The sequence below is a fragment of the Ascaphus truei genome, chromosome 5, assembly GCF_040206685.1.
Source record: "Ascaphus truei isolate aAscTru1 chromosome 5, aAscTru1.hap1, whole genome shotgun sequence".
NCBI lineage: Eukaryota > Metazoa > Chordata > Amphibia > Anura > Ascaphidae > Ascaphus > Ascaphus truei.
In genome coordinates this window covers 24,894,127-24,921,420 of record NC_134487.1, presented here as the reverse complement: position 1 = coordinate 24,921,420, position 27,294 = coordinate 24,894,127, and the positions used below count along the sequence as shown (strand labels likewise).

Below are 27,294 nucleotides of genomic sequence, written 5' to 3'. Positions count from 1 at the left end.
AATTCTACAAAGCATTATTAGAAATTATTTATTGTTAGCAGCTTAACAAAATGTTTCAGATGAACACTGGTCTTGGATCAATACCTTCCATTTATTTGTGATTATTGTAATAAATGTATAACCATTTAAAATATCAAAATCGGAAAGCTACATATACATATTTACAAAAACACTTCACTTTTAAAAAGGCATCAATGTTTAAAATAAACCATGAAGGAATAAAAACATCCTTGTGTCAGCAAACACCCTCTTTTCTGGATTACTGAATGTCTCTCAGCCTCATTCAATTCTCTGAATGGTGCAGTATAAGGAGCAGAGCCAATTCCAGTCTATTGCTCAAAACTAATTTTTCTGTGGTTGGACAATCTCAGAACACAAAACGGAGCATGCTAAACCTGTAGCACTAAGCAGCTCTTGGCGGAGAGATAAAAACAAGCAGCAACGACAGTGTGGTTTTGGCTCCATCTTGCAGCAGAACGCTGGGTACTATCCTACGGGCCAACAAAACTTTCAGGAACTCTACAAATAATTACGGCTTCCCCTTGGCATGTTTAACGTTGGAAAGCAATTAAATGCCTTCTTTACTGTTACATGGTGAATGAAAGAGATTGTCAGCTCTGGGGACCCCGGCAGTTCCTGGACATACTTCCAGTACACGTTGAATTATTTTTAAAGCTGGAGCCCGCAGTCATCTACTAGGAAGCAGCACTGTTCTACGGCTCGCTATTGAATGGCGGTACGGCAGCAATGGTGTTGCCAGCACACACCACTTTTAAGTATGTCGGTAACAGGGGGCCGGAGCTTAAAAGAGAGCGGGGCTCTGATCCGGAGGACCCTACTCAGCTAAAAAAACTAAATAAAAACATGAGCAGCCGGTAAAAAATAAATAAAACACACACACCACACACAAGTAATGTCCAACACCAGTCAGCCAGCACACCCCTTGCTCAAACATCTTAAGTATTCTGCGTTGCATATTTGTGCTTCACTGTTGTGACCAATCTATTTATACCCTTTCGCTTACATTCCCACTTAAAACAATAGAGTAGAATAAAAAAACCATCATTGTGACTAATCTTCAGGCACATTCCCTTCTAATTTCCATTTCTGCTGGAGACGCTGCTAGATGGTGTAACGTACATAGTTTGTCGTGTGCCAAAACGTCATGTTCAATTGAAAGCATTGACAATGTTTAGTATGCCATAGCCAGTCTACAAGATGGAAACATGTTTGGTGGACGGTAGACAGCGGACGTCTTCATAATCCAAGTTGTGATTTTGCCCCTTTTGTCCATCCAGGCAAACTAAGTGCAGTGTCTATTTAACGCAGAGTTTGTTTTTAATACGTTCTTTCGAACATTATTTGCTGTTAAGAAATTTACCATGTTCTTCACCTCTTGGCAAGAGGGTTTCTCCTGCAATTTTTGGTCCGCGTTTCTCCTAGGAAAATAAAAAACAAAATTGAACTATAATCCACGACCAAGTAGCCTGAGAAAAAAGTTACACCTACACAAAATCCTTTTTTTCCCCCCCCCGACTCCCCACCTGATAAATATATTGCTAGTGTTTGATCGTTATACAATTCTGTTTTGTAATTTAACGTTTTCACAAATATGCACTGCACATGTGCTCGGGGAACGCAGCACCATGCATGGCCCACTTACTTTAAGCATGCTGTCCCGCTCCCATTTGAAGAGGCCACAGGTACTGAATAAAGAAAGGAAGTTTAGATGCGTTAACATTTTGGCTTGTGTATAAAAATTATATATTCAACCACCAGTCAACATAGCGCGCACACAGACTTATTAAAAGCTTCATTGCTCCCTCAAAAGGGGATTTTAAACACCATTTGGAAACATTCTTTTAGGGGCGAGGAACTGGATAACGGACAGGAAAGAGCAGCATACACAGAAGGGTAAACATTTCGGAAAGTATTAAAGAAAAATACAGATGATTTAATTACAGGGCTCCGTGCTCTGGAGAAAGGAGATGGCAAGATTGCAGTTTGCAGATGCTAAAGTTGTTCAACATATTTAAGGGCAAAGAAGAGAGATGGGTTTTAGTTCACGTAGGACTAGTGCAGGGTGTGCAAACTTTTGGCCCTGCATCCCCCTGGCTGCTCAACCCAAGTGCTCGTGCCCCACCTACCCGGTATCCGGCGTCAAATGACACCACTAGGTCATGTGATGACATGACGCCGCGTTGCCATGGCGATGCAGCGTCATGATGCCGCGTTGCCCGAAGCTGTCGGAGAGCAGGGAAGTGAGTTACAGAGGCCTCGCGCGCTCCCCGGCATTTAAATGCTTTGGGGAAGAGCGCGGGACCTCTGTAACGGCCGACCCCCCCCCCCAAAAAAAAAATTCTCACGACCCCTTGGACTAGTGGGTCCCCACCAAAATGATCATATGACACACACACACACACACACACACACGCACACACTATTGTGGGTAAGGTTGCAGGCAGTTTATTGGTTTCATTTGATGTGTCACAATATTGATGTTTAGGTTTCAGTATACAATGAAATCAGCTCTATCACATCTCAGAGGTGTCAAATGGCACAATAAAAAGATATTGCACAAGCTCATGTGTAAATCTATTAACATTTCAGCTAATCTATCCTTTAGTCCCTTCAGTTACAAAGGGGTTAAATGTGTGCCCGACAGGTCAATATTACTCATTAACACATTTGTAATTGTTACTCACACAGAATAAGAAGTAAGACGTCGTACCTGCAGTGTTTTTTGGGAAGCCTGTCCAGCGATATGGTCCTATTGCCACAAGGACATTTGAAGAAACGTTTCACAGCATCGTGCCAGTGCAAAGCATGGCTCTCGCTGACGCAGCTCTCCAGGGGTTTGTAGTGAGTGTATTTACACTGCGCAGAGAAAGGGTAAAACGGCCCAGTCATTGCAATTCAACAATAGGGCAGCTGCCGTAGGGTAAAAAATGTAGAACTAGACTGCCATCGGGTGAAGTACAAAAAAAGGATTTATTGGCACAAAGAATACAGCGAGGGGTGACCCTCTTACGCGTTTCACGCAGATACCAAAGAATCTTTGATAAAGCGCAGGTATCTGCGTGAAACGCGTAAGAGGGTCACCCCTCGCTGTATTCTGTGTGCTAATAAATCTTTTTTTGTACTTCACCCGGCGGCAGTCCAGCTCTACATTTCTTCCCTACGGCAGCTGCGGCGCCTTACAACTAAGCCTCTTTACCTCTAGTTACCTAAACCTTAAGTGATATGTCGAGTCAGCAAGTACATCTGATATTGTTGGCTGACTGACCAATTACAACCAGATCAAATTTGTCCATCAACCCACTCACCGTTTTGCAGGTTACTGCACGACACTTCTGCTCCTTAATGCTGCTCATCTTCTCCTCCATCTGCTCTTTCTTCACCAGAGGGTCAAAGTATCGTTCCTGAATCTCCGCTTCAGCCTGAGGGTAAAACCGTACGGGCAAGTGTGTGATTAGGACTGGGTCCAGATTGGCATATATATATATGGCTATCTTGCTTACGCGTAAAACACTTCACATAATAAAAGAGGAGGCTTAAAGAGGCTTGTACATCTTTTTCCAATCTTTACCCCTCAATTCTTCTTCCAGTCTGAAGTTGGTTACAATAAAAGAATGACTTCTTAGGAACACAACAGGCAATTACCAGCCATAAGGAGTTAAGTAGCTACATGTACTCAATCCCCCCTCTTACCACCCGACAAATAACAGATTTAAAGCTGCAGTTCAAGCTACCGATTAAAAAAAAAAAAAAAATTCCCATTTATTATGTGCCTCAATACAATCTGTACACTGACAAGTGATTAGCTAAGCTGCAGATCGATCTGTTCTCCTGTAATCAATTGCTTGCTCGGGGCTATTTAATTCAGTTCTTGCACAGCATTGTGGGCAATGTAGTTCCTGGAATATGATTGACTGGGCAGTTACTAGATGCAATTGGTTCACTGCTGGAGAGAGGGCGGGTCTCAAGCGCCAGAGTCAAATCAGAAAGGGAAGGATGCTGTCACTTTGGAAATGCTTCCTACATTAGAAACATTAAAACATTTTTTTTTTTTTAATGCTACAAGTATTTTCTCATGGTACAGAGCTGATTTATTACAAAAAAACAACAACCAAAACACACATGTAGGATATTGCTTAAACTGCTGCTTTAACAGTCTATACTCTTATAGACTGGTCAGAAAGCGTATTGCACAGCAGATGCTAATGCCAATTATTGACTATGGAGACATAGTATACGGCTCTGCACCTAAAACCCATGTTAGCAAACTTGACACCCTCTACAATTCAATTTGTCGTTTTGTTCTCCAATGCAACTACGACACACATCACTGCGAAATGCTCAAAGAACTAGATTGGTCATCACTCGAGTCTAGGCACAAAGTTCACCTTTCCTGTCTTGCTTTAAAAAAAAGTATGGGCAAGCTACCCAGCTATCTGAACAAGCTTCTCACCCCTACCACATGCAGCACTTATCACCTGAGATCAGACTCCAAGAGGCTGTTCATGGTCCCAAGGCTCAACAAAGTATCCGGCCGCTCCTCCTTCTCTTACCGTGCACCCCAAAACTGGAACCACCTACCAGAGACTCTCCCATCCACCACCAGTTCAAGTTCTTTCAAATCTAAGGCTGTCTCACATTTTAATCTGGTCTGTATACGCCCATAATATATATTTTCTTTAACTGTGCATGCAATGTCTTGTATATAATGTATACCCTGTTCATTTATGTAACTGTATTTGTAACCATGTATTATTTGTCTTAACTCTGTGCCCAGGACATACTGGAAAACGAGAGGTAACTCTCAATGTATTACTACCTGGTAAAATATTTGATAAATAAATAAAAATAAATAAATTATACTTGAAACAACTTTGAAAGACCATAATAGAGTATAAATTAGCCCTGTGTGTCCTAATGAGGCACGTTGCACTAGAAACTGTACAGCACTAAAATCTGTCCATGTCAGGCCCTGTTTTTGACGTGCAAATATTTGCAACGCCGCAATTTTAGAAGGACTGCTGTCTAATTGTAGAGACAAACATCTTAATCAGTTAATCAGTTCCTTATATCTAAAAATAACACCTACAACGGATTGCATTTGCTGTTAAAAGAATACATAATCTGTGTTTTTTTGCCTTTTACGGACAAAGAATTGCAGGCAAACAAAGGATTGTGCAACCCAACCGGAGATCTGGTATTGAAGGCTGCGACGAGGTGAATTGTAGTTGTTTGGGACATTGCTTCAGATTTTAAATATGTACCAAATTAAATGACCCAATACCTCTCTGAGGACGCCGGTGTGTTTCGATTTGGCGTTCAGAATCTTCTGAAACTCTTCTGACCCCAGGTAGGCTAGCTGCTCTTTGCGTTTTTTTATGGCTGGTTCAATCTCATCTGGGGCTAAAAATGAGAAAATCATACAAGTTTAAAAAAATAAATAAAAGGTGCGCCACCCTATACTAGTCTATGAAGTACAATGTGTTTAGAACAGTTTATTGAATGCTTTGAAATAAAATCAGATTTTAAATAAATATACCTGGACATACCTACACACTGCATGATTTTTCATTTATTAGACTAGGCAGTGGCATGACCGTGCTCATTGAATGCAGTGTGTTCTCTACCCGCCGTTTCTCCAGCGGGCGGAAGGGGGTTCCTTACAAACACGATTTGCTGGAGCACTTCCTGTTGTGCAGCACGTCTCAACTCTACCCGTGAGCCATAGATGTTCGTTTTGTATTTCCATCCGGCCTGTATGAAGAGGGACGTGCCCCACTGCTGAGAGGGAGGACTCCGATTGTGGCAAAGGAACCTTCAGGGGCATCCCATTGTGGCAAAATACACGTCCATGACAAATGGAGGGGAGTACATTGTTGCAGACCTCGCTATACTCCCAGACCAAGTCATTTTGGATAATGGCCTCACTACTTTTCTAATGGGAGGTGTGTGCAAAGCAGCAACATATTGCTTTCCTTACAGCAGCAAAGTCATAGCTGCCCTTTACAGATACAGATGGATCCTGATCGTGGAAAGCTGGAACTAGAACCACAATAGTTTTCTAATAAACCCCCTGCTAATTTATTCAGGTCAGGAGGCGCACACCTTCTAAAATCAAGCTTTGAACCGTGCAGTACAGTACATGTTACCTTCAGGGGATGTTGCATTACTCTGAGCTCGCTGAGCCATCTGTACGACATCTGCAGAGTTGGCGTGTTTTCTCTTGATGCTGTTTGGGTTTAGCTTTGTCAGCATTTGCCCTTTCGCTCGCAGTTTCTGAACCGCTAACAACTAAAGAAAAAATGAAGACGATCAAAAACAGAATTCAGCAAAAATTTACTTTTTAGATCGCGAGTTCCTTTGAGCACGTCCCTCTTCAGGCTGTTTTCTCCAGTGTATAGTAAGTATTATTGCTATTTCCCACCACGATTTAACACATCACTTACATAAGTTTCACTTTAGTTTAAGAACAGGCTGCAGCTTTGTCATATTTACAAGTTATATTACAGCTGAACTACTTTGCTTATGTGTATAAGGAAGAAGATACCGGTGCTAAATCTCAGTCCTCAGTCTCATGGATGAATAAACTATTACAGCCTCATTCAAACCATTTCCACTGCCCTCCCTATGAAGAAAAAGCATACTTTGGTAGGAGAAAATAAGAATTTGCTGAAACCGTTTTCCACAGCGATAGCTTTCAATACACCTACACAAGCTCATCCTACTTGGAGGAAATGTTGACAAATGACACCGGTGCTCACATTTCTCTCTACGCTAACATTATAATAGTTCTTTATTGCAAAATATTTCCCATAATGAGCGGTGCCAGACATAGCAGGAAACATATCGATACCTTTCTGGCTTCAGCGGAGACACTTAATTTGAGGGCCGCAGGAGGAGAGGTGTCGTAGAAAAGGACATCCTCGCCATCAGCAAAGCCGCGGCCTAATTTGGGAGTCGCCACCTTCTGCTCTTTTGGAAATTCCGCAGCTTGTTTGGGAGACTGAAATGTCGCTTGTCCGGCAGACGCCGCTGTACTTGATCGTTCAGATTTATCTGTGTTTTCAAGGAACCTTAAACAAAAAAGCAGAACGGTTTGTACTTAAAAGAAAAGACAACTTGGGAGTAGGACATTTAGGGGGAGAAAAAAAAAAGTTGATGTAAACCACATTGCACTTGATTTCTTGACTTGAGCTTAATTGTTATAAGCCTGCAAGCCACATCAAGGCATGACCACATTTGCAGGTCCTAACACTACCTGATTAAAATTCTAATTACCTCTATATTAGGAGGGAGAATGATCACATTGGATCTGTCTAAACCCAGCAACATGAAAAAGACCTGCTAACTTGGAAAGTGGGGAGGGGTGAGCTTAAACACTTGACACTTATAAACATACATACACACACATATATATAATGCATGTAATCACCAGCAAGGTGATAAAAAGGCAACACTCACCAGGTAAAATCCAAATAAACTGTATTCAGAGTGTTCACACAAATTTGTATGTATATATATATATATATATATATATATATATATATCGTAAAGAGGTCACTGGCACTCCTAGGAATATAGGTATAAGAGCGGTGCTTATATACACACACAAATATATATATTATGTGGTATGTTTTGGGGCTCCTTGAGCTTGCTGGGATTCTGTGTTTATTAACTTGAGCTTATTTGCCTACTTATTCAGTAAAGATGGGAAATGATGTTGTCATGTTCTATATGCCAGTATCAATGTTCGTCATTTATCCTTTTTTTTTTTTTTTTTCCAACAGAAAGGGGAAAAACATCTAATCCAGTGATGTTTTCTGGAGCATACAAGTGGTATTAAAGGACACGTTGACCTATGACATTGCCAAGTAGCACATAATATCCGATACCCAATGCTATGGAGAGATTCTCCGATACAGTCTGCTAGGAAGGATTGTGGGTGGTGGTGGACGAGGAGTAGGAGACAGCATCACGGCTGGAACCCACCTAAGTGGTCCCAACACCAGGAGTCAGGGCCAACTTCTGTAATCACATCCATCACTAAACTCCACTATTTTCAGCTCTAATGACCGAATGGTCTAAGATATTTAACAGGCTCAAATCTCCCTTCGGGGAAACAAAATGGCTGCCAAATCTCAGGCCAATAGGAAGCTGCAACATCAGTTGTGGCTTCTTATTAGATCACCATTTAAATAGCTTTTTAAAAACCAGGAAGCCAAACCGGCAACTTAATCCTCAAGTATCTCTGGAACTGGGGCTGTCACCAGAGTTGAAAACAGTGGGATTCAGCACAGGAGGTCACCCGTTTCCTAAAAACACCCGGTAAACAAAAATGGAGATGTTAGGGTGGATTTTAGCTAGTACAGTAACCATCTCAAAATGTAGAAGTGACTCATGCCCCTGATAAGATTCCCATTAGTGTGTACTGTTCTAAGGCAGGGGTACTCAACGCCAGTCCTCAAGCCTCCCCACAGGTCAGGTTTTCAGGATAACCCAGCTGGCTCAATCAGTCCCTGCTTCAGTACAGGTGGCTCAATCAAAGGCTCAGATTGAGCCACCTGTCCTGAAGCTGGGATATCCTGAAAACCTGACCTGTTGGGGGCCACGAGGTGTGGAGTTGAGCCCCCCCCTGTGCTAAGGCAGTAAAAGGTTGATTCACTAAAAAGTTAAAAAAAAAATTTTATTATTTACATTTCAGGACGAAGGAGCTCTGGGTCTTGTCAAATTTAAATGTCATCTAGTGGTTTTATTTTGATATGGCATAAACCTTAATCCGGCAGATGTAGCCCCTCTCACTGGGAAAATAAAACCTTTTGCCGCGGCTCCGGGGAAGTCGGAAGCCTCGGGCAGCCTCAAAAACTAATTTTTTTCAGAAGTTATTAGTAATTTTATACTGGCAGCCTCAAAGTAATACAGAACACCGTCACGTGTATCCCCCAGAATCAAACAATCACTGCCTGAAAACACCCGAGGAAATGCTCTTAAAAAAAAAATGTTAAAAAAAACAGGCACGTAGAATATTTACAAGAAATGGAGAGAGAAGACCGCCCAAGTTTGGCACGGTTTAAAGTATTTTCCAAAACGCAAACCAGTCAGACCGCATAAGGATGGATACATCGGCAGTCAAGTATCATTGTAACTGTAAAAATATAAAAATAACAATAACAGTCTGCTCTTGTATAGCGCTGCTATTTACGTAGCGCTTTACAGAGACATTTTGCAGGCGCAGGTCCCTGCCCCGTAGAGCTTGCAATCTATTTTTTTTTGGTGCCTGAGGCACAGGGAGATAAAGTGACTTGCCCAAGGTCACAAGGAGCCGACACCGGGAATTGAACCAGGTTCAAGCTCAGTGCCAGTCAGTGTCTTTATCTCACTGAGTTGCTCTTTCTCCCTGTAAAAGTTCTGATTAAAAAAAAAAAAATACAGAGGCTGTTGCCAAATAAAATTACCTCCGCTGACTGTCTTCTGACCGCTTCTTCCTTGCGTCCAACATTTGCTGCTTTTGCTGTTTAATAAGTGCTGATGCAGATATGGATTGGAAAGATGGGCCTGGTAGTGCAGCAGTTGCTGGGGGAAAAAAGAAAAAAAAAAAAGGACAGAGGATTTTAATTTATCTAGAGACTCAAATACCGGCGGCATGGTAACCGAGTCTGAAGTCACAGCCAAGAGGTTTTAAAAAAACTTGGAAAAGCGCGCGTCGCGGTCACAGGCTGGAGGGATCTCTAAACCCGGTGAATTTTAGGAACGGAGTACAATCTTTACCAGTGATCTAGAGGGGAGTATAGCAATACTATGCTGTTAGTATGCGTCTCATGACGTGTTTTTGTAGGAGTTTGTTAAATTTGTACATTTAGACGTCAATATATATTCTTTGTTTGCTCTATTTGTGAAGCGCAGCCAGTGTCATTTGTGCACAAATCATGCCATTTTGAAGGAAATAGGGGTGAATCCTTCTGGAGATTGTATTTAGTAGTGGCCTTGGGTGCCAAAACAGAGTTGGACCAAATGTTGAAACAACGCTAAATAGTTTTAGCCTAGAAGTGTTTTTTCCTTCTTATAATGTAGCCAGTTAAAGCAGCAATCCACTGTGAAGATTGAGATAATGTGTGTGGCTCAGGCTATATGAAGACAAACTATCATCACCACCATTTTGGCGCAGTAGCCATTTTGAGTGTTTGAATATATGCATATCTGTTTATTTGTGTATGATTTGTGAATGTTTGATATGCTGCAGAGTATCGCTCCTGGCTGTAACTCGCCCTTGTATAATTCCTACTAGTCATGAGATTCAAATAATTGCATTCGTAAAGAGTTTTTCCTGCCTTACACATTTCTGCTGACCTTAGGTTCTGTTATCTGACAGATACAGTACACACAGAGGGCTAAACAGGGTTACTCCTTAAATCAGAAGGTTATGGGGCCCACATTATGGTGATATATAGGATAAGAATATAGCATGTGAAGCATATTTATGTATCAATAAGTATTTTTGTATAAGTCATCATATTGTTTTTTTATCTTTAAGCCAGCCCCCTTAAGGGGCGTATTACTCTTTTTGAAATGTATAAAAATGTGATACCAAGCAATATGTTTGCAGAGGCATGAGTTCATTTTTGTATTCTATCTCACTTGTACCATGGTGCAGATAAACTCACGTTAATACTTTGAACCCTTGACTCATTGATATTATTTCTACGCTTTCACACCACCCAGCCACTTCCCCCCACCTTACATTCATGTGAATTCCAGGGGCACCCATGTTGAACAAGGTCCCACTTATGTCCAAGGACCCTCGGGTCCCTGGAAATTGCTTCTAATGAACTCCCGCAACATGACCATAGGGGTCAGTCATAACCCAGTGGCCAATGGAAAGCCACAATGTCATTGCGTGGGCTTTATTTGGGGTCCTCTCAGAATACCGGCAAATATTGTGTAACATTGAAACATTATTCTTGTTATGAGTCATTAGACCACAGTGCTACCTGCGAGCACAAAATAAGGACCCATTGAGGTAAAGGGACACAAAGACTTAAAAATATGAACACAAGTCTGTTGCAGAACGTATCCCTAACTCTCTGTAGGCCAAATACATAATCTTTCTTGGGTGAACCCTAAAAACACAAGTGTCAAATGTGCATAGTGATTGGCTGATCCGGGTCACAAGTGGGCTGAAATTAGAATTCAGGACTTGCTATGTACCCTGTGCAGCAGAGCTGGACAAATGTTTCTTCAGGTGAATTGCTCCTGCCGTTGGCATATCCATCAACTCCTTGAACTCATCCGAGCATTCCACTTTGCTTTTCTTCATTGCAGCTACAACATAAGAAATGTGAATGTAAATCGCATAGGCATAGTAAATACTTGGGGGGTGGGGGTGCAAAAGGGGGTTAATTATTTTCTTTCCAAAGGGGCCGTTCGACTAAAAATTATTATTCAGCCCAAACAGCCACATTGCATAATATATAAGGCGGCCTTTGGGGGCACATTCAGCAAGTGGTGGTGCAGGTTATTGTACCCGTGTTAATGCCCATTCAAGTCAATGGGAGTTAATGCTGGAATGGGTGCAGTAAACTGTACTGGCAATTGCCGAATATGCCCCATAGTATAGTCAGTCATCGTTTAAGAGAGTGGTTCCAAGGAGAGAGGCAGCGAATCAAACATGTTCTGCAAAGCACTCAAACCATTCAGTAACAAAGAAAGCGACCCTCTTACTGAGCAGGAAACCGACAAATTATTCCAACATGCGCGACAGGTTTTATTAACCTCGCTAATGGGCCAGTGATGTGGAGAAATACATTTGAGGATGAATAAAAACGATTGTAAACTCTCAGGCCGTATTAAAAAACAATACAGAATGCCCATTATCATATTCACTGATACAATTTCTAATTTGTTCCATTTGGTATGATACAAGAACCCGCTGCTTTTATTTAAATCACTGGAACATACGTAGCAGAGAGGTTATATAGACTAAACAAAATGGGAAGACATACCAATTTTCTGTCTTGCTTCTAGTGCTATGGCATCTGCTCCCCTAACAACCATGTTACTGAGTGTTGTCTGGACAGTTTTCTTAGGCGCAGCAGCAGATGCACTGTAACAAATAAAAATAACACAATTTCAACACTAATGATTCAAAATAAAATCCCCACCATCATATCACGACTGTGCACTGCTTTTTATTTGAAGCCCTAATGTAGTTTCCCTTTGATATTACTCTCTACAACCATCTTTTGGATGCATCTACAATATAGTGTTTTTTTTAAGGAACCCTATAATTATATTGTGAAATTCTGCAGAACCCCAACCCTCTCTAATAGCGTACCTGAGACCAGATGCATTGTAAGGAACCCCAACCCTCTCTAATAGCGTGTCAGAGATCAGATGCATTGTAATGAACCCCAATCCTCTCTAATAGTGAGTCTGGGATCAGATGCATTGTAAGGAACCCCAACCCTCTCTAATAGTGAGTCTGGGATCAGATGCATTGTAAGGAACCCCAACCCTCTCTAAAAGCATGTGTCTGAGATCAGATGTATTTAAAGGAACCCCAACACTCTCTAATAGCGCAACTGAGATGAAATGCATTGTAAAAAAATGTCAGTACTTTGCACAAAATTACCTGAAAATTGCATGGGGGTCCTAGGAAACCCTGATCTACACTTTGTACACCACAAGACAAGAACAATTCCAATATGTTTACTAGAGATCTTACCAAAGCAACAAATATTTGTGGAATTGTAATCTGTCGGTAACCACTATTAAATCTTTTAGTGCCAGAGAATGCCCCAACTTACTAGCATGCAGGACATTGGATTCATTAACCACCAACAAACAAATATGTAAATGTTTACACTTGTATTTCACAAGGTATATAAAATACATTTCCTTAAATAACAGAAGGCTGGGCATGCCACCTGTGTAGAGAAAGCACATTACAATATTACAGGAGCGTGGGTTTTTTACTCACAGCGAGGCTCCGTATGCCATAGAAGACATGCCGCCATAGTGAAAGCCGCCCTGGCACAGCCGCTCTTTCAAGCTGCCCGCGCCTCGGGCCAATTTTTTAGGAGGGCACCCGGAAAAGCTGGACTGCAGGTCTGCTCGCTTGGCGCTCACTTTCTTATACTGGGCTTGCACGTGATACTGACAGAACTCACAGTCATTCTAAGGGAAACAGCGGAAAATAAACAACCGGTTGTGAGCAGCTCCTAAAACATGGAGGCTCTGCTCAGACAGAAGTGTTTGAATCCAAGTGCTAAAAGGTACAAAAGCGAGTGTAAGCGCCACAGCTGGAAGACTCATTGTGCCTATATTACAATACGAAATAAAAGTGCTGTATTCAATATTAAAGAGGCAACCCAAGTTGGTTGTTTTCCCCCATTATTTTTTTTACATAGGATTGAAGCAGGGGGTCTCCGGAGCTGATCCCCCATTAATTTCCGCTCCGGGGACCCCCTGCTTCCGGAGATACCTCAGTAGGGTGTGACGGCAGACGCACATAATAGCCGCTTTTCAAAGCTCTCGCGCCCTGTGGGCCAATAGAAAACCGTGATGTCATCCGGTGTGGCTTCCTATTGGCCTACGTGACATGGGAGCGTTAAACTTGCAGGAGGATACCGGCACCCCCTTCGGAGGAATGAACCTGGGGAAGCAGGGGGTCCCCGAAGTAGAGATTACTGGGTTTCAGCTCCGGAGACCCCCTGCTTCAATCCTATGTTAAAAATAAAAGAAACTAAAAAAAAACAACAAAAACAAATGGCTTGGATTGCTCTTTTAAGATATCAAAATAAATGAATGTTTTCTAACATCTTAATAGTTCTTCCTCAGTTTTTTTATTTTTTATTATTATCTAGAAACTTCATATTTGCTCTAGAAATATATGCAGTGCCACTTACATTGTACATTAGAAGGAATTATTTGGGGTAACAGTATTAAAGTGCAAGCAGGATTAGGGAAATGTACTGTAATATAATGTAATATTTTAAATTAATACATTTCTGCAATCTCAAACCTCTAGATCTCAAACTTCAGAAAAAAAAACCCTCAAATATGAAACATTAATTTAAAAGAAAACTGGATACATCTCAAGGTGGGAGATAAGTATCTGGGGAACCGCACGCCTATCAGTATAGTTACCGGGGAATTAAAAAAGGCCTCCAAATTTCACAGCCCAACAAGGAAGCTGCAACGTCATTTGTTGTGGCTTCGTATTGGGCGTCCATTTTAAAAGCCCGGAGGTTAAAACAGCAACTACACCAGTGAGTATCTCGAAAACAGGGGCAGTTCCCCAAAACTAATTAAAAAATAAATAAATAATAAAAACAGTACAGTGTAGCTCTGGAGGACCCATGGTTCAAGTCCTACAAAAAATTATAATATAGGTGAATTAGGCAAGAATGTGCCTTTAAATTCGATCAGAAAATGTATAGAACTCAGGTAGCTAGCACATAGCTATTTTTGCAGAATAGTCATTTAAGAACAGATTGTCGTCACTAACCAGGTTAACCATCTGTGTACAGGGATCTCCATTCTTCTTGCGGGATTTGCAGGTCCCCAAATCCACTGCCTCGCCCAATAACAAGACCTTTTGAGCATTGTCAATAGATAGGCAAACCTAAAAGGAACAGATTCAGCCATCAACAACTTCGGCCCACAAAGCAATGTGCCGTCTCTTTTCATAGTCTCCGAAGTACCTTGATTATCAGGTACCAAAATCCTAAAGTTGTAAGCTTCTCCAGGCAGGGACTGGTCTGTAACAATCCAATGTGCTGCGTACCGCGCTGTAATTGTGACGCGTTTTCAGTCCCATTGGGAGGAAAGCGCTATATGAAAAAGTTCTTATTGTCGCTCCTACCAACCATTGTGGCCAAGCCCTGCCATCTACTGCACGTATCCCCTCACCTGCTGTCTCTGTAACTCTCCCAACATTCCACCTAGATTGTAAGCTCTTTGGGGCAGGGATTTCCTTTCCTATTATCTTTCTATTGACATACAATATTATATTTTATTATTATAATTCCCTGTACAACAAAGGGGAGACGTGCTTCAGACATAAAAGTACCATTTAGGAAAAGGAGTCCCTGCTCCGAAGAACTTACAATCTAATTGGTAGGTAGGAAGAACGTGCAGAGACAGTAGGAGGGCGTTCTGGTAAGTGCGTCTGTATTGTCTTTGTGAAGTGCTGAGCACACTGTTGGCGCTATATAAAAATATATACATACCTCTACAAAAGTCATGCCTCCTCTTAAAGAGTGCACAAAAACGGAACTTATTCTGTACATGGGAACCGATACATTTCCTTTTAAAAATAATATTACACGGAATACAAATGTATGTGATAATATCTCTTTCAGTGCATCTATCAAAAGGGCACAAAGCACCCCCCATGCAAACAAAACCAAAGCAGGAGTTAAACAACATTTTAAGGAAGTTAACCCCTTAGCTGCCAACCGAGCCTGCAACACATTGCAAAGGAATACGATGCAAACCCCTTTGGAAAACAGTGGGTTAGAGATAATTAATTGAATGCTCTTTGTTTACAAGTTATGGTCCGACATGCTAGTGTTTTATTTAATCAAATACATAACAAATAGAAAGTCCAGCCTTCACACACACTAAAGAAACGCCATAGAAAGTCTGACCAGTGGCATCCGCAATAACAATGTCCCCACCGCCAAGCTCTTACCCCATCGGAGCCCTCTTTTGGTTTCATAGGATTTGCATTGAGGAGGCCAATGACCGTGCCCTGGTCAGTTTTCCAGTGCTCCTTGTGAACATCGCCAAACAGGAAAAGGGAAACATATTTATCCAAATCTTTCAAGTCGTTTAGTCGCCAAACACTAAAAGTTTTACCCTGTGGGGAACATGAAAAAAAATGGATATTTAAGAGAAAAAAAAATATCTATACAATTATTTTTGCCAATATAAAACATTAAACAGATCATAATAAAAAGATATTAATTCAATGCCGTTATTTGAGAGAAGGTAAAAGTCTTCCCAACTTATTGTTATAGACAGTGCTAATGGTATATAAAGCCCCCCCATACCTTCTCTCTGGCATTGGCGGCATCATTTGAGGTCACAAGGCGACGCATTCTCAGAAGCCGTCGGAAAGCAGGCAAGAGGCAGTTAAAGAGGCCTCGCGCGCTCGTCTGGCATTTAATTTAAATGTTGTAGGGAAGAGCCCGGGGCCTCTGTAGGCACAGCACCCCCCTCCCTCCCCAAAATGTCACGCCCCCCAGTTTGCACACCTCTGGTATATAGCACTAGAAAGCAGTAGACACTTAGGCCGCACTTATAGTGCCGGCGACGGTGACGTCACGCTGCGGTTGCTGGAAAAATCATATTGAAGTGACTACCAGCGATCACGACCAAACCGTCGCGCAGCTCCTACTAGGAGCGCGTCGCTGTCGCCGGCACTATAAGCGCGGCCTAAGAGGGAAAAGTTAGCAGCATTGTCAATTCTAAAGAAGTGAAACAAGAAAAATAAAGCAGATAGTTACTTCAAAGTTGTAGATACCCCATGGCACATGTATTGAAATCTCCCTAACCCTCTCTCTACTACAGTACGTTGCATAATTTAAATATTTTCAATAGTTCTACGGATTTAAGCAAGAGAGCTCATCGGTGAGAAGCACGGAAACAGACATTAAGGAACACACACAGTTCTAGGTTTGGGTTTCTTATAGTAACCATCTATTTAACTGAAGTCGCTGTTGGGAAAACAGGGAAAATACATAAAATAAAAATATATAATAAATAGTATTTTTTTTTAAAAATCGGTTATGTCCGTCAAGTCCATTCAAAACAAACATCACCCTTTAATACTACAATATCGACATAAAACAGTATAAATGGAGACATTCCCAAATATAAAAAGCATAAGAAGTTAGTACAGCGATGTTCACAAAAATAGGAAAAAGACTTGACAAAGAGCTGTATCCTGAAATGTCGAGTCTCTTGTACGCGGTTGTGTCATCCATGGCAAATTTTTTTTTTTGTCAATATATACTGTACATATATTTTATTAGAGGAATGATTTTCTATAATCTACTATATATTTCTGAAAGTGTTCTATCTGTCCGTGTCTGTATGTGTCGCCCTGTGCCCCTCCCTGTGTCCCTAGCGGCAATCTCATTGGACCTTGGGCCAGGCAAATGAGATTGGTCCCTTGGCCCGCCCCCGCACACTTCTCATTGGCCTGAGGCGGACACACACACACACACTGCGCGGCACTCATCGGGACCCGGCCGCACCTCCTCTCCCGGGTCTCCCGCTTTCCCGCGCTTTTTCCTCCCCCCCCCCCCGCCAGTCAGCGGGGGAGTGGAGCGAGCGCCCGGGACACAGCGGGGGACTCTCACCTCACCAGGCCACTCCCTCACCAGGCGCTCTCCCTCACCCCCCCCCCCCCACACACACACACACACAGAGCACGCGGCTCTCCCCTCACACAGGCCGCTCCCTCACCCCCCCCCACAGAGCACGCGGCTCTCCCTCACCCCCCCCCCCCACACACACACAGAGCACGCTCTCTGCGGCTCTCCCCTCCCACAGGCCGCTCCCCGACCCCGCGGCCTCTCCTCAGGCTGTCTCCGCCTGTCTCCGCCTCTCCCCGCGAGAGGCCCAGCACCTCCTCACCGGAGCGTCTCAGCCTTGCCGTGGAGGAGCCCGAGGAGGAGGAGGGGGGCGGCCGTGACCCGCGCGGCCGTGTGCAAGGTGAGTACACGCAGGGGAATGGGGTATTTACTGCGTCCCTGACTTCCCCTGCCCTTTGCCCCCCCTCCCCCTGCCCTTTGCTCCACCCTGCCCTCCCTCCCAATGCCCTTTGCCCCCCCTCCCCCTGCCCTTTTCCCCCCTGCCCTTTGCCACCCTGACTTTTGCCCCCCTGCCCTTTGGCCTCTTGCCCCCTCCCTCCCTGCCCTCTTGCCCCCTCCCTCCCTGCCCTCTTGCCCCCTCCCTCCCTGCCCTCTTGCCCCCTCCCTCCCTGCCCTCTTGCCCCCCCTGCCCCTCCCTGCCCTTTGCCCGCCCCTCCCTGCCCTTTGCTCCCCCTGCCCCTCCCTGCCCATTGCCCCCCCGCCCCTCCCTGCCCTTTGCCCCCCCGCCCCTCCCTGCCCTTTGCCCCCCCGCCCCTCCCTGCCCTTTGCCCCTCCCTGCCCATTGCCCCCCCCGCCCCTCCCTGCCCCCCCGCCCCTCCCTGCCCTTTGCCCCCCCCACCCCTCCCTGCCCTTTGCCCCCCCGCCCCTCCCTGCCCATCCACCCCCCTCCCCCCCGCCCTTCCACTCCATGCCCCCTGCCCTTCCACGTCCGGGCAACGCCGGGTCTCTCAGCTAGTCCATGTTATTTGCACAATTTAGGCATAGTTATATTTCAATACACTTTCTATTTTTTCCAATATGTGTGTCCTTATTTCTTACGTATATTTTATATTGGGGAATGTCTTCATTTATACGATTTAGGTTATTATTTTTTTTATAGAATGCAAAAAACCTACTGTGATTTAAAGAGGCAATCCAAGCTGTTTTTCCCCATCATTTTTTTTTAACACAGGTTTGAAGCAGGGGGGGGGTGTCTTTGCAGCTGAACCCGGTTAATTTCAGCTCTGGGAACCCCCTGCTACAGAGATACAGACCTCCTAAGGGGGTGCCGTCATCTCTGCAGTTTTCTGCTTCCTCCTCACATGGGCCAGGAAGTCGAACCTGATGATGTCACGGCTTCCTATTGGCCCAGCTGCTTTTAAAAGCAGACATATAGTGCACCCCAGAGTAGCTAGCGGCACCCCTTATGGAGGAAAGTATCTCCGGGAGCAGGGGGTCCCTGGAGCTGAAATGATTGAGATGCAGCTCCGGAGACCCGCTGCTTCAATCCCGTGTTAAAAAAAAACAAACAAAAAATACGCAGATTGCCTCTAAGATCAGCATTACAAAGACATCTTTAGGGAATTCCCACTGGTAGTTTGAGCTACAACAAAAATATTTCTGTAGTTAAAATTCTGCGGAAGAATTGTAGTGAAGTATGTGATCAGTGAAAAAAAAAAAAGGGGGGAAAGGAAAGGCAATTTAAAGAAATACAGATTTACAGATTATCCGACTAAATTTGACAACCACTTATATCAATAAAATAATAAAATAAAAAATAGTAATTGACTTCTTACATTATTGGAGCTTTGATTAGTTATTTTCTTTACTATTACACCAAACGTGACCCAATCATCCTCCTCCAGCTTCTCCGCAGTAATTTTGTTTTCTAACTGAGACAATTTGATCAGCTTCCGTCCATTCATTTTCCGCTCCATTTCTGTAGATGATACTCGGGGACTTCTGTAAAGAAATATAGAAAAGAGAAGTGAATAGACTTGTGCCCATTAGCTACTAAATTGGTGATCTGTACTAATGGAAGATACTCTGTTCTCAGAACATTGGTATCAGAATTGGAATGACACAATAATGTGCTAACTGCAGTAGCTCGAGGCAGGGACACCTAATGGGCATTGAAGGCATGAAAACTAGCAGTTCATTAGCAGTAACATTCAGTACTGCAGGGGTGGCCAACTCCAGTCCTCAAGGGCCACCACTAGGTCAGATTTTCAGGATATCCCTGATTCAGCGCAGGTGGCTCAATCAGTGGCTCAGTCACCTGTGCGGGAGCAGGGATATCCTGAAAACCTGACCCGACGGTGGCCGCCCCTGTGGGTGGAAGCATTAATCGCTACATAAGGCCTGGGACACAGTAGGGTGAGCAGCGCTGAACCGCACTGAGGGGAAACATTATCCCTATCAGCGCAGCTTTAGAGGGCGCTTCCGCACGCTTCCGCAGGCGTGCGGAAATGCAGGAGACAGGCAAATTTGAAATTTGCCGCTCATGCAAGCGCAGGGCCGGTCACGTGACTGCCAGAAGCCAATGGCAGTCCGTGACGTCGGCACCGTGGCACCCTAGCCCCGCCTCCCGCCCAGCTCCCACCCTGCACACAAGCACACTCGCTGACGCTCATGCAGGGACAAGAAAAATCTCCTGCGTGAGCAGGTGAGCGTCAGCGCTGCCCAGCGCTGATCAACCTACTATGTCCCAGGCCTAAGTTTTCCCCTATTCACAAAAGGAGAATGAAAAGCCTCCAATAATTTAGTGTGAATTTTGAACAAAAATATGATCATTATCTACAATAAATAGGACGTTACCGTTCTCTGGGGGGAGAGTAGTGAATGGCAGAAAACATTACACCCTGTTTTTTTTTTTTAAAACACAGATACCACAAGCAGTGGAGATAAAGATTGAAAAAAAATAAAAAAGCTAAACCTTGGTGTACACATTGCTGGGAAGAGCCTTTTTATACGTCATTTGTTAAAGTAGGATAGCTTTATCAGAGAATCGTTCTGTGCTATTTTTATGCTACTGAACACAAAGTTAAAGCCCAGCATTGTAGAACCGGTCTGTACCTGAGTCTCAGGCCAGAAAACTTCTCCACGGCTGTGTTCTGACAGACAGGAGGTCTCTCTGGAGTCCCAGCATGCTGCACTCCTCTGGAAGGACCTGGCTTATTGTAGGACTTTTCAGGCTGAGATAAGCACCTGGGCATTTGTTTTGGAGGAGGGCTCTTATTCTCTACAAGACAGAGGAAAGCAAAGAAGCAAAAACAGGATTTACGACTTCCCCCACTTTTCTACAATGTGTGTTGCAGAGCCATTGGTTGCTATTACAACACTTGCTGCACAGGCCAGTGCAAGCCGCATCAACGCTGTTTAACATAAGAATATGACATGAATCCTTAGATTGAAAACATGTTTAGCCAGCACTACGCAGCTACAAGCCTTTACAACATATTGCTTGCTGTATTCTACAGTGTACAATAGGTTGATTGTAAAAGCAATTTTGTACGCACTATTGAAAGCCGGGTTCTGTGCGAGTCGATAAGAATCAACTACGGTAATATGTTTCTTGGCGAGTAGCACGTTAGGAATTTTTTTTTTTTAATTGAAATAAATACATGGAATGAGCAGGACTTCAGGGAAGCAAACAATATGCAGCTTTTTATAAATGTTACCAGATGTCTGCGGTTTTCTTTTCAGCGTTTCCTGGGATTTTGCCCTCGGTAAGGCTGGACTGTTGAGCTGGGCAGAGAAGGCGCTGGACTCCTGCAGTGTCCTGGCGTTTCTTTCCTTTAACGGGCTGCACTGCGATTTTGGTGCTAAACACAAAAACAGAACAAAAGAAGTACTAAGCAAAAAGTCAGTTTGACATTAACAGTGACTTCAAAAAGTGACGTCACCTATCTGGAGGCTCCCTATATATACCTGCTCACCTGCAGGGTACCCTTAGTAACTATCACTGTTTCGCCTTGAGAAAGCCCCTCGCGAAACGCGCGCGTCGGCTCTGGTTCCACACGTGCACGCGCAGGGCTGTAATTACTTCCGCATTTATGCCTCTGATCGCGGGTTAATGCGGTGTCCTGCCCGCGCTGTTACACAGGCTATTGGTGCCCCAATGGACACCTAAAGCCTCCTATTATGCTACAGGATTAGGGTTATTGCTCTACTCAGTACTTTTGCAGTCTGGTTAAGATATGTGCTGTTATAAACTGCTATTAAGCTATATCACCACTGTATACAGCCTCCACCTACCCACATGCAGTGATCATCAGTGTGTATAGCTGGTCATATCAGAGTGCCCACCAATTCACTCTATGCACATTACCTATCAGTATTAATGGTGACATGTTGCAGAGGTCACTATAGGGTACCATACGCCTATACTGTGAACCCCTGGGGGTTACCTATGATCATCTCCACACAACACTGCGTGTACATTTATAACACATGTAGGAAGGTTTACCAGACTGCATATTGATACCTACTGGTGCACAATATATTTGTTTCAGTACACCAGTTATCACCAGTCACACTATTACCACCTATGGTTTATGCACACCGCCTATTGTGATCTGATACAGTACATTGTCGAATTAACCCTACCTTATCCTCACTGAGGTCTTTTATAAGGATTTAGTTTCCTGTGTGATATCAATACACAACAGGAGACACCTACTATATTGATTGCGAGCCCTATGGCTGTCAGTATTTTGATCCCACTACCTCTAGTACGTCATTTTAATACCCATTATTTTATATATGTGTTGAATCAATAAAGTTTATTTTAAATCATACACTAATCACCAGAGGGTGAACTCGAGTGCTACACTGGGTTCTTCTCTATCCTTTCTACCTATTCATTGTATACCCTAAGCACCGTTCACCGTTCACGTCTACTATTAATGAGGCAGCAGCAGGGGCTCCCCTATCACTTTATTCAAAATGTGGACCTGCTATCTTATGTGCAAAGAAAACCTTTCTATACAGGTTTCAGTCATTATCCAGCGAGCTTAACTCCAAACATTATTTAGGTTTTACAAAAGGTATCTCCATGAGAAAGTACTTCACTGAATGGGCTCCACAGCCATGGGACAGCATTCAAAACAGGGGCGATGGGTTCAAACAGTATATATTTATATTCCTAAAGCTGCACCAAACAGACCTACATTTTAACAAACTAATCGCTTGAACCACAGGATAAAGTGATTTGCCGAAGCTTACAAAGAGCTAGAACTGGGATTCAAAGCAGATCTCCCGTCAAAGCCAGTGTCACCAAATCAGCTTGTTTTCTTAAGAGATAACAGGTGCGATGGGCAAGAACTATAATTATTACGCAATATACAGCTTTACATTTCTATGAACGCACGGAAGGTTATTACGGTATCATGTACACCAACATTTCCTGAGGCCACTTAACCACTCCTACCTGCTGCTTTAATCTTGTGGGTGGGCGATTTCCGTGGAGGATCAGAGCTTGGTATCCGAGCGAGTGCCGTTTGTTGCAACTGTTCCTGCAGCTTGCGCATCTGCTCCTGCATCTTCCTTAGTTCATCTCAAATTAAAACACACGTGTTATTCACCGCAGGCCAGGCATGGATTTTCTTGCCGCATTTTTAAACCTCTATGCAGAAACAAATACCAGATTTCACATTGTACTAGTTGTGTGTTGAAATAATAAAGTCTATTTCTAAAAAGGAAATGCAGTTATTTAAAAGTTAAAGTTGCTTGAACACTAGGCTACCAAACAAATGTAAAAAAAAGAAGTAAAACCACCTTAATGCTACTTAAGTAGCATGTCATACTAATCAGATACAAATGTACAGCGGCGTGGTTTTCTCATTCATGCAAATCTATTTAATTTACATTTGTCTAATAAGAAAATCAGCTTGAGTCTCACCAGGAGATGTATAAATGTAAATATAGAACACTCTTAGGTTAAAATCTGTTTATTGTATTGTATGTCTTTATTTATATAGCGCCATTGATGTACATAGCGCTTCACAGTAGTAATACATGTGGTAATCAAATAAATAACAGATAATATAAATAACAGATCATGGGAATAAGTGCTTTAGACATAAAAGTAACATCAAGGAAGAGGAGTCCCTGCCCCGAGGAACTTACAGTCTAATTGGTAGGTAGGGAGAACGTACAGAGACAGTAGGAGGGAGTTCTGGTAAGTGCGTCTGCAGGGGGCCAAGCTTTATGTATCATGTGTTCAGAATATCCACAGTGCTATTCATATGCTTCTTTAAGCAAGTGTGTCTTAAGGTGGGTCTTAAAGGTAGATAGAGAGGGTGCTAGTCGGGTACTGAGGGGAAGTACAGCTTTAGTTATATAGCGCTTTATAGCAGTAATACAAGTGACATAATAATATAATACAACGGGAATAAGCGCTTGAGACATGAAAGTGCCATTAGGAAAAGGCGTCCCTGCCCCGAAGAGCTTACAATCCATTATGCATTGTATCACAAGTTCAATGTAATTCAAGAGTTTCTGACTCAACTTGGTAAAACTACAATGCAAAATAAGTATATATGCATTGATGAAGTGTGTAACAAATACCTTCTAGATCTTCTTTCGATTTCTCCTGGCTGATTGAGGATGATGGCTTCTTGCTTTGAGACACATTTTCTTGCTCTTCATCTTCCAGATCATCAATATCTCCAAATAGAGTTTCGAAATCTTCCTTCTCCCCATCGACTTCTTCCTTCTCCCCGCCAACGTCTCCCTCTTCGGCTGCAATTTCCCCCTCGTGGTAAGATCCATCCTCGTCTGCATCAAACAGCTCATCAAACTCGTCAGGATCACTCGAGGTATCAGTATTTTCCTTTTCAAACTCCCTCTCTGCAGCCTCATTCTCTTCCAGCAATGAGGACAGAAGCTCCAGGTCATCAGCACCTGGCGGGGTCGAAAGGGCAAGTATTTTATTGTAGCCCGATTCATTTAAACCCTGACTGAGCACTTTCTTTCCAGCAAAATGTAAACTGAAGTTAACGACAGCTTGAGTTTCTGCTAGATAGAAAGACTCGGTGATGTACAATTCATACTCCTTAGAGATCTTACAGCAACGTCAACTATATCACTGTTCATTTCAATCTTCATCCCAGTTTCATACAGACCATTAAGGTAAATTAATCTCTCCAAAAGTTGACTCACCTTCCATGCTTGTTCAATGAGAGGGTCTTGTGCAAACGTCAAGATTGATTTCTGACACTGATGAGAGAAGGATGGAAAATGAAAACGATAACTGATCATGCTCGAAGATATAAAAAGGTACACATCTTAAGCATAGGCAAACACAACGTTTCCTGAAAAGAATATATATTTAGCATTGTTTTTCTCTTTCAAGAACTTTTTGGACTTCAGTTTCCTATGATATAATCGCTTTACTTTACCTAAACATACTATGATGTTGATTGTTTTAGATTTTTTAGAACAACCGTTTTTGCTTTGAATGAAAAATAAGATTGTTACAGTTTGTTATTTGCTAAAGTAGAATAAAAATGTGAGGGCAATTGAAGGTACAAAAATGTGCAGGGTTTGTACTGGGATATATTTTCTGATATAGCACTGACAGTGTACACAGTACTATATGTTGTGACGTAAGGAGGAACAGAAGAGTGTATAGCCTTAAAAGAGAGGAGGACAATTTTGTAAGTGATGCGGTTTAATAGGAAGCCAGGAGAGGGATTTCAGCAGCAGAGACACCAAGAGATTTAGGAGAGAGTAAAGTGATTTAGGATAGATTGTCGGGGAAAGACCGGACAGTAGGTTAGAATAGTCGAAACGGGAGAGAACGAGGGCCTGCGTTAAGAGTTTTATCAGTAGAGCGAGAGAGGAAAGGGCGTACATCTTTGCAAGGTTATGGACAAAAAAACATGACCGGTTTTATCTACATTGCGAATGTGAGAATAGAATGTGAGGGAGGAGTCAAGTGTGACACACAGGCTGTATTGTCACTTTATTGTTTTCAGTTGGGAGTGTGCCCCATTTAGCTGGCGCCTAGAGTAATGGCCCAAGACTGTCCTCATTCGGGAAGAGGAGCGAGCTTGTGCTTAGCAGGAGTTCTCAGGAGTAGCAGCTCCAGAGCATAATCGCTTCCTCAGTAAACTCCTGAATCCAATCTGCATGGACTAGGCACTCCCACCCCTGTGGCCCCCGTGAGATAGGGCAGGGGTGAGCAAACTTTTTATGCCGAGCCCCCCTTTTTGATCCATTAAATTTCTCGGCCATATGCATATTTTCCTGGAACAGGGAAGTCCCTGCTCAAGAAGCTTACAATCTAATGTTGGTGCCTGAGGCACAGTGAGATAATGACTTGCCAATGTCACAAGGAGAGCTGTCACGCTTCAAAGGCAGTGACATTGCAAAACATGAACGGGCTGGGAGTAAATCACCTTACTTCTGGCTCTAATCATCTACGTTGGAAAATGCCAAGTTGCTGCTCAGGATATGACGTCACGGAGCTGGTTCGCCCACCCTGGGGGAACCGCTCACGTGACGCGCCAGCGAGCGGCCAAATAAAAATGATCTGTCTCGCCATGCAGCTGAGCGCCATGCGCACACGCAGCTTGGACACAACAATTTACTTTAATTGTGATCGCGCACTCGCGAGCACTCATCCTGGACGAGGCCTAATTTCCCTTACCTTGTCTCTGGCGGCTTCTGATGATGCATCGCCATGGCAACACGGCGGCACATGACATCAGAAACAAGGTAAGGGGGGAACGCAAGGGGAAAAGTGCGCACCCCTGCCCTATTCAAGAGTATGAGTTGTGACAAGGTGAGCCCTCCGTACCTATTGAATCGGTCTGTGTTCCCTTGTTCTTATTTTGTATATCCTTCTGTTTGTTGCATGCGTCCTTCCCTCATTGTACCGCTCTGCAGAGTACGTTGGTGTTTTATAAATAATACGCTATGAATACCTCGAGAACACTGCAGCCCATTTAATTGAATGATGTGACTTTCCAGGCCAATTACCCCTTTCACACGGCAGCAAAGGCGGATTAGTCTTATTACATCGGTTTTCCTTTTCCAGCACGGTTGCTACTTTTGTCCCACAGTATTTTGTGGACGTACATTTCTTTTATACGCCCCAGAGCTTCATGATTATATACAGCAGGAGATGTATATTGTATGTGCATGGGTTACATGACACCCCCTCCTCCCAGTCCCAGCAATCTCCCGCCAGCTGAGGGGCTGAGCTCCACCTCCCCAGGACAACACAAAGATCACACAGACACTACACAATCACTAACTGCAACACCTTTCATTTAGATTAGGGGTCTCAAACTCAGTCCTCAAGGGCCACAACACGCCAACTTTTATGGCTATCCCTGCTTCAGCACAGGTGGCTCAATGCTGAAGCAGGGATATCCCTGAAAGCTGGCGTGTTGTGGCCCTTGAGGATTGAGTTTGAGACCGGTGATTTATACCAACCCATGATACCCATGTCCTGGCCAGGGGGGTCACACAATGACCCTTTAACCCCTCGATTGCAGTGTGTGCGGGATGGGGGGGGGGTATTGTGAGGCTCTGCGGGATACCTGCAGGAAGAGGGCGGGGTTCCGGTGTCGGGGTGTGTCTGTCCTCGGGCGGCAGGGCTCCGGTGTCGGTGTGTCTGTCCTCGGGCGGCGGGGCTCCGGTGTCGGTGTGTCTGTCCTCGGGCGGCAGGGCTCCGGTGTCGGTGTGTCTGTCCTCGGGCGGCTGGGCTCCGGTGTCGGTGTGTCTGTCCTCGGGCGGCGGGGCTCCGGTGTCAGTGTGTCTGTCCTCGGGCGGCGGGGCTCCGGTGTCGGTGTGTCTGTCCTCGGGCGGCGGGGCTCCGGTGTCGGTGTGTCTGTCCTCGGCTTCTCTCCGTCCCGCCTCTGATTCGAACCGCCAAAGCTCACGCGTAGCTCCGCCCCCTTCG

General features: G+C 43.8%; 1 protein-coding gene across 1 annotated transcript; it reads right to left on the bottom strand.

The window, feature by feature from the left end:
- Window positions 1-39: 39 nt before the first annotated feature.
- Window positions 40-27,294, bottom strand: MCM10 (minichromosome maintenance 10 replication initiation factor). The gene is made up of 20 exons (XM_075599503.1): window positions 26,933-27,294; window positions 24,543-24,599; window positions 23,949-24,284; window positions 22,810-22,935; window positions 21,059-21,202; window positions 20,454-20,619; window positions 19,175-19,340; window positions 15,710-15,877; window positions 14,522-14,638; window positions 12,992-13,188; window positions 12,015-12,115; window positions 11,221-11,334; window positions 9,471-9,588; window positions 6,872-7,091; window positions 6,168-6,309; window positions 5,303-5,421; window positions 3,327-3,440; window positions 2,732-2,877; window positions 1,664-1,706; window positions 40-1,439 (listed from the first exon to the last, which is right to left on the bottom strand). The coding sequence occupies exons 2-20, from the start codon at window positions 24,547-24,549 to the stop codon at window positions 1,359-1,361; spliced, it is 2,625 nt and encodes an 874-aa protein (XP_075455618.1). The 5' UTR covers window positions 24,550-24,599; window positions 26,933-27,294; the 3' UTR covers window positions 40-1,358.

Coding starts and splice junctions, on each gene's coding strand:
- MCM10 (XM_075599503.1), bottom strand. Junction 15,878..19,174: donor CTAATCAAAGCTCCAATAAT/GTAAGAAGTCAA, acceptor TGTTCCCCACAG/GGTAAAACTTTTAGTGTTTG. Junction 7,092..9,470: donor TCAGAAGACAGTCAGCGGAG/GTAATTTTATTT, acceptor TTTTTGTTTAAG/GTTCCTTGAAAACACAGATA.